This window comes from Uranotaenia lowii, chromosome 2 (assembly GCF_029784155.1).
Source record: "Uranotaenia lowii strain MFRU-FL chromosome 2, ASM2978415v1, whole genome shotgun sequence".
Lineage (NCBI taxonomy): Eukaryota > Metazoa > Arthropoda > Insecta > Diptera > Culicidae > Uranotaenia > Uranotaenia lowii.
In genome coordinates, this window is record NC_073692.1 from 262,486,811 (window position 1) to 262,499,917 (window position 13,107).

Genomic DNA, 13,107 nt, shown 5'->3' on the forward strand with positions numbered 1-13,107 from the left:
TCTGTAATCCCTATCTCTGCGTTTCTGCGCTCGCGAGTGACGATTGAGCTTTCGAAGGAAAGAAATAAATAAACCTAAGTGGCTGATCATGGTCAGTTTATTTAGTGGTCTGAAACTTACAAGACGTGGTTTCTTTTAGAAGGAAAAACATAAAACTACTATGGCAAGTTCGTGCCCAACATGAGGACACTTCGGTTCCCGCTGGATGAGCTCTTGAAAGCTGGAGCTAAGTTCAATTGGACCCCTGCATGCCAAGAATCGTTCACCAAGTTCAAGGAGATTCTCACTTCAAATCTTCTGCTTACCCACTACAACCCGAGGCTCGACATAGTCGTCTCGGCGGACGCTTCTTCAGTCGGGGTTGGGGCTACTATTAGTCACCGATTTCCGGACGGTTCTGTAAAAGTCATTCAGCATGCAGCCAGAGCGCTTACACCTGCGGAGAAAAATTACAGCCAGCCTGACAGAGAAGGATTAGCCATCATTTTTGCAACGACCAAGTTCCACAAAATGATATTTGGCCGCCACTTTCTCCTGAAGACCGATCATGCTCCTTTGTTGCGGATTTTTGGGTCGAAAAAGGGCATTCCGGTCTACACATCGAATCGCCTGCAACGATGGGCACTGATGCTGCTCCTGTACGATTTTCCATCGAACATGTGCCGACAGCGAAGTTTGGGGACGCCGATGTACTTTCCCGGCTGATCAAACACCATACAAAGCCCGACGAGGATTATGTGATCGCTTCTTTGGTTCTCGAGGATCACCTGAGGTCAGTTGCTTCCGATTCTCTTAATGCACTTCCCCTTACTTTTAGCGACATTCAACAAGCCATGCAAACCGATCTGGTTATGAAGAAGGTCTACCGCTTTTTGCAAGACGGTTGGCCTGATCCAAAAGCTCTATCCATTCCTGAGCTCAAGCGCTTTTACGACCGAAGAGAATCCCTCACGATTGTCGACGGTTGCATACTTTTCGGGGAACGGTTGGCCATTCCAGCTCCATTCCGCAAGCGCTGTCTTGACCAGCTTCATCGTGGCCACCCCGGCACTCAGCTTATGAAAGCCATCGCTCGTTCATACGTTTATTGGCCGAATGTTGACAACGAAATCTCCAGCTACGTCCAGGCTTGCCGACACTGTGCACTGACAGCGAAATCTCCACCACACTCTGCACCTTCGCTGTGGCCCAAATCCACCAAGCCATGGGAACGAGTGCACATTGATTATGCTGGACCAATCGAAGGAGATTACTTCCTGCTTGTGATCGATTCCTTCACCAAGTGGCCTGAGATCGTTCGAACAAGCAGCACCACAAGCACAGCTACAATCAACATTCTCCGAGATCTCTTCGCTCGTTTTGGAATGCCGACAACTTTGGTGAGCGACAACGGGCCCCAGTTTTGCAGCGCTTTGTTCCAAACCTTCTGCGCTGAAAACGGCATACAGCATCTCACCACGGCACCTTTCCACCCACAATCGAACGGCCAAGCTGAACGATTTGTGGACACCTTCAAACGGGCCATACGAAAAATTCGAGAGGGGAGAAGCTCGGTACCGATAAGCGAAGCGTTGTGTACCTTTTTGCTGACCTACAGAAGCACACCCAATCCAGCGACGCCTGAAGGGAAGTTGCCAAGCGAAGCTATGTTCTGCAGGCCAATCCGAACATCCTTGGATCTACTTCGCCCACCAGTTCACAGCGAAAATCCACCAGCAGAGCTCAACCGAAGCTTCCAGAGCCATGACTCGGTTTACGCGAAGGTGTTTTCAAGAAACCAATGGCACTGGACACCTGGAACGATTGTCGAACGAATCGGAAACGTCATGTTCAACGTGCGTCTGGAGAACGGTAAGCTTGTGCGATCCCACTTAAACCAGCTTCGTAATCGTACTCCAAGTGGGCCAATGAATTCTCCAAAACCATCGCAACTTCCGTTAACCATTCTGCTGGACGCCTGGAACTTGCCAGAACCTCCAACACGGGCCTCAACCTCTGCGCAATCCAGCCCACCATCAACAGCGCATGGTCGTTCAGCTTCGCTGCCAACTTCTACACCGAACACTGTTGTGCGAGAACCAAGGCAGTCACCAGATATCCCACCGATGTCACCATTGCCCTCAACGTCTTCTACTACCTCACCATCAAGCTCTTCTGATACAGTTGAGTTTCAATCAGCCATCGAGCAAACAGCTGTACACTTGCCTCGTCGATCTTCTCGGACTAGAAGACCGCCGATCCGGTTTGATCCGTACCAGCTGTATTAAGGGAGGAGATGTTAGGGCGTGAAACACCCTATGAAGAAACCCGCTGGGCTCACTGCTGGCAGCTTGTCTGTCAGCCGATCGACGCGAAGCAGCGGATAACAACAAACAACAAGAACACATTATCATTGTTATTATTAGAATCGAGTATCGTGGCCGTACATTTTAACACGTTATTAAAGTTAGTTTTTAATTCGTTAATCGTTCGCGTTTTTATTATGTTTGTGTCCGTAACGTCCCGGAATACAACACATGCAGCGTTTCAAAGTGTGGCAGGTATACCGTCCGGGCCCGAGGAAAGGGAGTTTTCCATTTTAGCAGTCTCCTTCAAGATAGTTCCTTTTTCTATGGCAATGTTGTTTAGAGAGAAGTTCAGGGAAGGGACATTTCTTACAGCGTTAACTATTTGATCGGTAGAGATTGGTTCATCAGTGAAAACACTAGAAAAATTTTTAGCGAGCCGATTACAAATATCAAGGTCCGAACAAGCCGTTTCGCCATCCAGGAACATAGAGGTTGGTGGTCCAGACTCACTCCGCTGATCCTTGACATGTTTCCAGAACGATTTGGGACGTTTCTTGAAGTTACGTTGCAGTCGCGTCAAATAGTTCCTACAGCATCGGCTGCTAGCTTTTTTATACGCAGAATTAAGTTTACGGTAATGGTCTTTAGCGCCTTGTGATTTGTGCCTATTATAATTGCGAAAAGCTTGTAGCGTTATAATTAAGTATTTGTGATTATTAAGTAATGAGCTTGCAGTAATTGTACACACACACAAAAAACATAGTAAAATTACTAAATCCGTGGTTTAAATGAACAACACGCAACCATATTTTTGAGTCAATAATGTTTTGTTCTTAAAAATACTCCACGCATGGTAATTTTACTATGTCTTGATTTTGGATGCTCATGGTAATTTCGACTGCAATCGTGTTTAAACTGGCAATGACAGCATGAGTTCTTTTACTTCGTACATTGTAAAAGTGCTATTTTTGCATGATAAAAATAATTATCTATTATGTTAGAAATGATTAGGGTTACATGATAGAAATAATAAAATTACTATGTTGCATGGTATTGTTATCGCATTTTATGATATTTTGGAAAGCTTACGAATAATATTCATTTTCAAACAATTTTGTTTTTATTTTTTCAATGAATAATCAAATAACTTTTCTTCATGATGGTGTTTGTTGCTCTACATCATTTGCTGTACCTGTGTAATCTATCGCCTTGTTCCTACAAACTGACAGACCGGCAACCCTGTCTTCAACAGGCGAACTGCCGACGTTACCTTTTGTCTCCAAACTTTTAAACGATTAGACGTGAAAAATATAAGTCCTTTTTAATACGTTGTAATCGGTCGTTTTTAATTGTATTTCGGTCGAAATTCCTTTGCCACAGCTTTCATAACACCATAAGGTTATGGGCCCAGCTATTGGTTGCATCGGAAAGTTGTTTTAATCCGCGAAAATCGAATTTTTCGGGAAATAAGTTCGGCGTCATCCTTGTGAAAATTTGTTGCGCCATCGGAAAACAAAATGGCGGACCGTGTTTCGATCGAGAAACTAGGGGATCATAACTGGCCTCTATGGAAGTTTAAAATCGATCAAGTGCTGAAAGAAAAAGGATTGACCGCCGTGATAATCGGAGACAGACCGAAGGAGCCATCCGCCGAATGGATTTCGCGCGACGGGCTGGCACAATCGATTATCGGATTGTCGTTGGAAGATTCGCAACTTCCACACATAATGGGGAAGACATCATCGAAGGCCATGTGGGATGCATTGCACCAATACCACGAAAGAAAATCGATGACCGGAAAAGTGTTTTTGATTCGTGAACTCATCTCACTTCGGATGTCAGATGGTGAAAATTTGACCGATCATTTGGCTCACATCACGTTACTGAGCAGTCGTCTCGCTGCCGTCGGTGAGAATTTGAGTGAACATTGGCTAGTGTCGATCATCCTTTCCAGTCTCCCAGACTCGTATAACTCGCTCATAATGTCGTTGGAATCGCGCCCAGAAGAAGAGTTGTCGTTAGACTTTGTGAAGGGGCGACTTCTGGATGAGTGGAGACGTCGAGGTGAAAGTGTCGGGGAGAATAAGAGGCATTCGCAGAAGGCACTGCAGATTGAATCGAAGCCCAAGTTTAAGTGTCATTACTGTGGTGCTACGGGACACTATAAGCGCAACTGTCCAAAGTTGAAGACGGATCAACAGCGAAGATTTGGTGAAAATAAGCGGTCCAAACCACCACACAGAGCCAACAAAGTGTACACTGAAGAAGAAAAGCAAGTGTGTTTTGGTGTTCCTGCGGGAAAGTTGGACGGAAGATGGTATTTGGATTCGGGCTGTACTTCGCCCATGACTGGTGACGTGTCGCAACTAGAATCGGTTGATCGTTCGCGAAAAGATACCGTTTATTTGGCTGACGGGAATAAAGTGCGTTCAGAAGGAGTTGGCCAAGTGCAAATGAGTGGTCTGAATGGAAACGGTGAACAAGTGAGCATAAAGCTGAAGAATGTTATGTTCGTACCGGATCTGAAAAGTAGCCTGCTGTCGGTCAGCAAAATTACCGACGAGGGGTTCGATGTGGTTTTCGGTAGTGATGGGTGCAATATAGTGAAAGAGGGAAAAGAAATCGCCACTGGTGCTCGTGTGGCTAACCTCTACTATCTGAAAACGGAAAGTGAAAAGTCGATGTTAGTGGGTCAACAACATCGGGAAGATTGCCAACACGTATGGCATCGTCGGTTGGGGCACCGCCATCTCGAAGATATCCAGCGAATTGTTCGCGAAGAACTGGGAAGCGACTTGAACATTTCGGAGTGTGGTATTCAGTCTGTTTGTACCACCTGTTGTGAGGCCAAATTGTCGCGTGCATCGTTCCCAAAAGTGTCGAAATCGAAAACCAGTGCTGTGCTAGATTTGATCCACACCGACTTGTGTGGACCAATGGAGGCTACAACTCCCAGCGGAAAGCGTTACATGATGACGATGATAGGTGACTATAGTGGTTATTGCGTCATATACCTGCTTAAATACAAATCGGAAGCAGAGGGTAAAGTTCGTGAGTTCATTAGTATGGCTCAAACGCAATTCGAGAAAACGCCGAAGATAATCCGTTGTGATGGTGGGGGCGAGTATTCTAGCAACTCGTTCAGGGCAATGCTGAAGAAGGAAGGCATTTTACTTCAGCAGACGGCGCCGTATAGTCCGGAACAAAACGGCAAGGCCGAACGGAAGAACAGAACCTTGATCGAGATGACCCGTTGTTTACTACAAGAAGCAGGAATGGTCAAACAGTATTGGGGTGAGGCTATAAACACCGCCAACTACTTGTTGAACCTGCTGCCCTGCCCAACCACTGGAAGAACTCCGTTCGAGTTCTGGTACGGGAAGAAACCGAGCTACAAGCACCTGAAGATATTCGGTTCGTTGGCGTATGTGCAAGTGCCGGAACAGAAAAGAAGAAAACTCGACTGTAAAAGTGTACCTCTGGTGTTTGTCGGATATGGACAGATCGATGGACAGAAAGCCTATCGCTTTATCGATCCGAAAACGAATTTTGTGACTGTGAGCCGTAATGCAAAATTTCTCGAAGAACTTAGTGGTCGAGAGGACAATCGGCAGATAATGAAACAAAAGTGTGAATCCGAACAAAACCAGACGAGTGAAATAGTGACCAGTCGAAGTGAGAGCGGTGTTGCTGAGTTTGAAGAACCGCCAGAAGAATCTAAAGACGACGTCGTACCTGAAGAAGAAGAAGAGTTCGAGTCTGCTAACGAGCAAGAAGAGGATTTCGAAGGCTTCAACGAGGATGAGTACCTGCGACGTTCGGGACGGGCGAATAAAGGTCGACCGCCTGCCCGGCTTATCGAAGAAACCAACGCTGTCCGGATTCAGGAGGAGAATGAACCCGGAACGTACGGCCAAGCTGTGAATAGCGATCACAAGAAGGAGTGGCTCGAAGCAATGACCGAAGAACTTGAGTCACATCGTAAGCTGAAGACGTGGGATCTTGTTAAACTCCCAAAAGGCAAGAAAGTGATCGGAAGTCGTTGGATATTCAAGATCAAGCGGAACGCAGAAGGCAAACCTGTCAAGTACAAGGCACGATTGGTAGCCCAAGGCTACAATCAGCGACCAGGAGTAGATTTTGAGGAAGCGTACGCTCCAGTAGCGACTCAAACAACGTTTCGCGCCTTGCTAGCTGTAGCCAGTCATCGTAAAATGGTACTGAAGCACATTGACGTTAAAACCGCCTACCTTAACGGTCAATTGTCGGAAGAGGTTTTCATGCGGCAACCTCCCGGGTATGCAGAACCTGGTAAGGAAGGATTAGTATGTCGACTGAACAAGAGCGTGTATGGCCTCCGGCAATCAGCCAGATGCTGGAACTTGCGCATGAATGACGTTCTGAAGCAGATGAGATTTACTCCAAGTTCGGCTGATCCTTGCCTATACGTAGCTGATCGAAATGGTAAGAAAGCTTACATTATTCTATATGTTGATGATGTTGTTATTGGATGTGAAGATGAGGCCGAGATCGATCGTATCCATGAAGAGATCGGCAAGCAACCACAGGTTTAGGTGAACTGAAATACTTCCTGGGCCTGGAGGTAAGCCGTGTATATGGTCGCTATGGGATATGTTTGAAGGGATACATCCAACGCGTATCCGAGCAGTTCGGATTGGGGGAGGCCAAGGCCGCGAGTACCCCAATGGTGGACGCTTACGCACGAGAGGATGCTGATAGTCCGAAATTGCCGAATAACATCGACTATCGCAGTCTTGTAGGATCGTTGCTCTACGTGTCTGTTAACGCTAGACCGGACATAGCAGCTGCGACCTCCGTACTTGCCAGAAAAGTCGCACAACCAACTGAAGCCGATTGGATCGCCGCTAAGCGAGTTATTCGATACTTACGTGGTACTATTGATTGGACGTTGAAATTTACCGGCGTAGATATGAAATTACGAGGATATACGGACGCGGATTGGTCTGGGGATCAACGAACCCGGAAATCTACGTCAGGATACGTTTTCACCTTGGGTGGAACTGCCATAGCCTGGAGAAGCAAGCAACAAAGTTCAGTCTCTCTCTCATCAATGGAGTCTGAGTATATCGCTCTCAGCGAGGCAGCACAAGAAGTTTTGTGGCTACAACGATTGTTAGCAGATCTTGACGCAGAACAGCAAGGCCCAACTGTGATGTACGAAGACAATCAGTCGTGCATCGCTTTCGTACGTTCCGAGAGAATTACCAAGCGTTCGAAACATATTGAGACGAAGCAGATGTTCGTGAAGGATTTATGCGAGAAAGGTCGCATCCGCTTGGAATACCTGTGTACCGAAGAAATGATTGCTGATGCGCTGACAAGAACCTGAAGTTTGCTGGATCGATGGGACTGGTACCGAAGGTCATCGAAGCTGGAAAAACCTGGCGATGATTAAGGAGGAGTGTTGCTCTACATCATTTGCTGTACCTGTGTAATCTATCGCCTTGTTCCTACAAACTGACAGACCGGCAACCCTGTCTTCAACAGGCGAACTGCCGACGTTACCTTTTGTCTCCAAACTTTTAAACGATTAGACGTGAAAAATATAAGTCCTTTTTAATACGTTGTAATCGGTCGTTTTTAATTGTATTTCGGTCGAAATTCCTTTGCCACAGCTTTCATAACACCATAAGTGTTTAGCACGCCAAACCGATTCAGCCCTTGATGTTTCATCAAAAATTCTGAAAAAAATTAATAAAAAACAATTAATCAGCAGATCAAAATTATTGATGGTTGAACTTACGTTTTTTTTTCATATCGATTTGCGATGTTTTTCTCTAGAGGGCAACAATCCAGACAGCGGGCCTCCAATAAACAGGTGTTCCTACGGTCAGGGGGACTTTGTTTGCATCGAATAGAGCTTTCCTGATTCAGACGTAAACAAATAAAAAAAGAAACGGAAAAACATTTGATTAGTTCAAAACAGTTCGCTTATCTAATAAGCAATAGATAAATTAGGAAAAAATCAATAAACTCACCTTAATGAATGCATTTCTCGGGCCGACCGATGCCACCTGATAATGCGCCCGTTTCCAGTGCGGGTTAGTTAACGAAACGGCATCTTTCGTCCCATCTCCAGAGTACATGTTCCAATGTCCTCCGACGTTGGCTTATTGTGCCCGAAATGTCGATGGAGGTTTCTTCGGGCGGGAAACTAAATAAATAAATAAAAAATAGTACAATTTCAAAAAGGTAACTTTTGGTTAAAAAGAACACAAACTTACCTTGAAAAATGCATTTTCCTGCCAGACTTATGTGCTGTCCACTGGCTCCCTGTACGTCGATTCGGAAATGTTCTATAAACCTGCGGCCTGCGGGAAGGCCTTGTCCGCGTTGAAGAACTTGCCCATCAATAGTTGACCGAAACGACCGAAAAACTACCATTTGATCCGCGATTTTCAATTTCGTGTTCCAATTCGCGGCGGGATGACTCGAAAACAAAATAAAATACACTCAAACGAAGCACATATTAGAAGTACTTTGAATCCAAGAGTAAAATGAAAGAAACTAAACCATACAAATACTTTGAGCATAGGGTATTTATCAAGAGCATAGTATTTTCGACAACACAAAGACGATGTGTCAACATTACCATGCGCATGGTAATTTCAGGGACACAAACCGTGCCATATCAAAATATCATGCGCATGGTAATTTAGACACGAGGAAATTACTATGAGCTGTCAAAGTTCGCATAGTAAAAATACTATGTCGTAGTACTTTAGCCCAGATTTCTGGTATTAAATACTAAATCGTGGTAGAAAATACTAGATCGTGGACATAGTAAAATTATCATGATCCTGTATTCGAAAAACCCATGCAATTTTTTTCCGTGTATAAATTCGAGCCAAAATTAACTGTTTAGAATTAAGAGTGTAACCTGTCAAACGAAAACACACACGCTCGGCCATATTGAACCATTAATGCTTGAAAAATAACCATAATCGAAGTTTTGTGGATCAAGTCATTTTTTGAGTTTTCAGTGAAAACTCATAAAATGAGATTTGGAGGAGAACTTGGATTATGGTTATTTTTTAAACATGGTCGAAAAAGTGAAAATCAGCAGAAAATCGAGAATTTTTATATTTCATTCGCTTAAACGTAAAAAAAAATCAAAGGAAGAGACCATGTATAATGGCACAATTAAATCCGTGTTATTTTCAAAAAAGCTTTTATTGGAAAATGGAATTACTAAAGGGGTGTGTGGTAATATGTGTCGATCACGACAGAGTGCAAATAATATTTTAAGTCGGCCACTTCCGGATGATCCGCTGGTTTTCACTCCCCGGTGACTGCACCCGATGCTGATCCCGTTTTGCCCTTTTCCAGTGCTGTTCTTCTACCAGCAGCTTAGGATGGGACAGACTTGCCGAATTAGATGAAGCTCCTCATCATTCTTATCATCTGCAATAAAAAGATAAAAAAAATGATTCTTTGAAATGTTCCATGGAACATTGTAAACAAAATAGCAATATAAAAAATTGTAGCTAGCTTACCTTTTGGAAGATTCCAAAGCTGAGTAGTTCAAGCAGATTTTCAAATAAACCGGGAGTTTCGCCCCCGGTGCGCAGATGAAAAGCCACAGTTTCTAGGGGGAGGACCATTCGTCTTTTTTGCACCACTTTCTCGTTGGTGTTGCTGCTGGAAGTTCCTGATACGAATTCTTTTGAAGCTTCAGATTCGCCACCCGAACGGGACTGTTTTCCTTAGAAACTGCTAGCCATTTAGAGCGGCTGTGGTCCACCACGATGGTATTAAATTTTCGGAACCGCTCGTTCTGTTTGAGTAAAAAAAAAATTTGGAGGTTATTGACGAGGGGGATTTGGAGGATGTGAAATATAATTTCAAATTGCCATCACTATATTGTTCAATTCTTCAATTCAGTAGATACTTACCCGATATATGATCAAATAATCCTCCGGGAGCTGCATAATAACTAAAAACTCTGGAAAACCCGACCCACAGCCGTAGAAAACTAACAACCGAACTGCGCGTCCAGTAATGGCAACTTTTTTTTAAACAAATTGCGTTTAAAATTTAACCATTTTCTAAGTTCACCACCAGAACTTAAGAAATGCTTGAAATTCAACCGAACACAATGGTTGAATAATAACAATAATGGCAGTTCTGTCGGAAAAACCATAAAATGGTTCAAAAAAAGTCATTTATGGTTGAAAAAAATGAGCGTGCATGTCCCGCATGGAACAGTATCATACGATGACGATCCCCATTATCTTCTTCCCAAGACACCTAAAAGATTCCCTTTATCGTTTTTGGATTATTAATGAACGATTATACTAATCGTTTTTTCATGAAATGGAATCGTTTAGACACAAAAAACGATACAGGGAACGGGTTGTTAAGTAAATGAACGATTAATTTTTTTGCTTTTTTCTACTTGCTCTGAAGCGAGCTATATCATACGTGGTATCTTTTCTGAATGATTGTCTCATAAGAAAAATAACGATACAGCATATCGTGTAGTGTTGATAAAAAGATCAAAATTAATAATTTTAATTTGATTTTCGGAAAGAATGAAAAACATTTAGTTTAATTTATTACATTTATTTTATTTGTTGTAAATAAAGTTTATCTTAAAATACTTATCATGAAACTTCCAGCACCTTCCGGATGTTCCAAATAACGCCTTCCGGATTATGTTAATAGCACCATTTGCATGGGTGTTGCTTGCACTGATCTGTTTTGGCCATATTGAGGAAGTGTCCGTTTGGTCGTTGGTTCAATCCTGCGGTATCTGTTTCTTGCTGCGATTCTCCAGCTACCAGCTTCGCGCTGCTGCTACGTTGGTGTTGCTTCCAGCAGATTCCGGCTGCAGGGTTTTTCCTCCGAACCTGAAACAATATTCAATTAAGACAAAATATTAAGAATCCTTCTAAGAACAAACTTTATTTTCACGTGCTTTAACTTACCTCTAACCTTGCGCAGTTTTTATTCCTCGGAGGTCTGGAGCTGGCCAGAACCACAGCTCGTTAAATTTACGCGAACTCTTTTGCTCGAAGTATATTTTTTCCGAAATCAGACCGCGTGTAGTCTGACAGCAGAAAAGTTGAAGCGTGTTGCTAAAAAAATCATTTTATTTTCAAAACGATTCATTGTATCTTAAAGAAATAATTTTGAATCATTTCAGTGCGTTGCAAAAATAAGCAATTTATTTCTTAGAATATTAACCGTATCTTTCATAAATAATATTATATCCGTTTCTAGCTAATGCACATTGGCCCAAGACACATAATGGAACGTTACTATTAATGTAATCAGAACGGAATAATATGGAAGATATGGAGTATCGTATTGAGCTATGCACGTGAACAAAGAAAAAACAAAACAACATTGCACAGCAAAACAATTCACCGTTTCTGTTGGTGTGGCGGAAGCCGTTGCATACCGAAGCCGTAACCTTTAAAGGACCGGGTAGGTCCGCATCGGCGGAAGGTGAGCGAAAACAATTTGGTTAAAAGCAGATCGGATAAACATCCATTATCTTAACACCCAGGCAACGGTTTGCTGAACATCACGCTACAACATCCAGCCCCGAAGATGAACACGTCAAGCCAAACAGAGCCAAAAGATGCAGACGGTGCTGGTAGAACCGGTTTATCATTGCAAACGGCCCCAACAGGGTGAGTGATAAAATAGGAAAGGAAACCTTTGAGAATAGAAGAAACAATGTTAATTTTAAAGTTTTCATCTGGCGTAATTCTTTGGTGATCCAGGGAGCTCTTGAATTTTCATTCACCAAACGTTTCGGAACATGACGATCAATAATGTAATTGATGACATGTGAAAAAGTTTCAGCCGCAGCATTGGGATCAGGATTCCCAGTCTATAGAGTCTAACACTACAGCGATAGATTGAAAGTCTGCGTTATTATAATAGAGAAAGAAATCAGCTGTTATCTCAGAAGAAAGATCCAAGCCAGAAACTTCAATCGAGATGAGCAAAGCTGGATGATGACGAACCAATATGACCAAAGGCACGGGAGCTAATTCAATTGCCGGCATTCTAATTCCTTCATTCACGAAACATAGATCAAGCGTACGTCCGTTTTAAATCTCGACGCTATTGATCTGATGAAGTGTGGCTGTGCTTAAGGAGTAAAAAATAATTCCAGAAAGTGCCGAGAATGAGGAACGAGCTGGGTCAGGATATAAAAACCCGCCTTGAGAGAAACACCATTTGATACCCGGTAAATTGAAATCAGCGATGATCAATATTTCGTCTTCAGGTGGGGCAAGCGACATAACTTTGGTGAGGCAGCTGGAAAACGAATCGGCAATACTTACATCTCGTGTGCAATCCGGAGGGATATAGACCGCACAAACCCAAGCGGAAAACTAATCGGAACTGTGTACTTGCCTGCGGGGGCAGGCTGGAGAACCCCGTCACCACAATCTGTCTCAGGGGCGCAACGACTACTGACGGTCGTTGGAATCAGCGCGACTGAGTCGATGGGTTCAGGGGACTCCCAAAAGCCTGATTCGTTGCGTCCCGGGGTAGTTAAGGGGGGGGTAGGGTCTAACACTTTCAAAAAATCGATTATTTTATTTTTTTATTTTCTTATTGTAAAACATTCCAAGAATGTTGTGTCAAATTTTCAAGTCAATTGAAGCAAAACTGTAGAAGTTATAGGTCTTTATCTCCTCCTATCTAATGCTGCAAGAAAGCAAGAGCAGAAACTTCAAACGCGTTTTTCTCGAAAGCACATTTTTAAAGTCCGTGGACATCGTCATTTGAAAACTACTTATCCGATTCTTTT

The 13,107-nt window shown here is 43.4% G+C and overlaps 2 protein-coding genes and 1 long non-coding RNA gene across 3 annotated transcripts; 2 read left to right on the plus strand and 1 right to left on the minus strand.

Moving 5' to 3' along the window:
• Positions 1-617: 617 nt before the first annotated feature.
• On the plus strand, positions 618-2,267 carry LOC129742583 (uncharacterized protein K02A2.6-like). The gene has a single exon (XM_055734501.1). It carries the CDS (start codon positions 618-620, stop codon positions 2,265-2,267), a length of 1,650 nt encoding a protein of 549 aa, XP_055590476.1.
• Positions 2,268-6,993: 4,726 nt separating this feature from the next.
• Positions 6,994-7,659, plus strand: LOC129742584 (uncharacterized). The gene has a single exon (XM_055734502.1). It carries the CDS (start codon positions 6,994-6,996, stop codon positions 7,657-7,659), a length of 666 nt encoding a protein of 221 aa, XP_055590477.1.
• A 414-nt stretch (positions 7,660-8,073) lies between these two features.
• On the minus strand, positions 8,074-8,746 carry LOC129743921 (uncharacterized). The gene is made up of 3 exons (XR_008736734.1): positions 8,555-8,746; positions 8,309-8,484; positions 8,074-8,195 (listed from the first exon to the last, which is right to left on the minus strand). It is a non-coding gene; the product is annotated as an uncharacterized LOC129743921 (long non-coding RNA).
• Positions 8,747-13,107: the final 4,361 nt, after the last annotated feature.

Excerpts from the sequence above, each read along its gene's own strand:
- LOC129742583 (XM_055734501.1), top strand. The coding sequence starts at position 618 with ATGGGCACTGATGCTGCTCCTGTACGATTTTCCATCGAACATGTGCCG.
- LOC129742584 (XM_055734502.1), top strand. The coding sequence starts at position 6,994 with ATGGTGGACGCTTACGCACGAGAGGATGCTGATAGTCCGAAATTGCCG.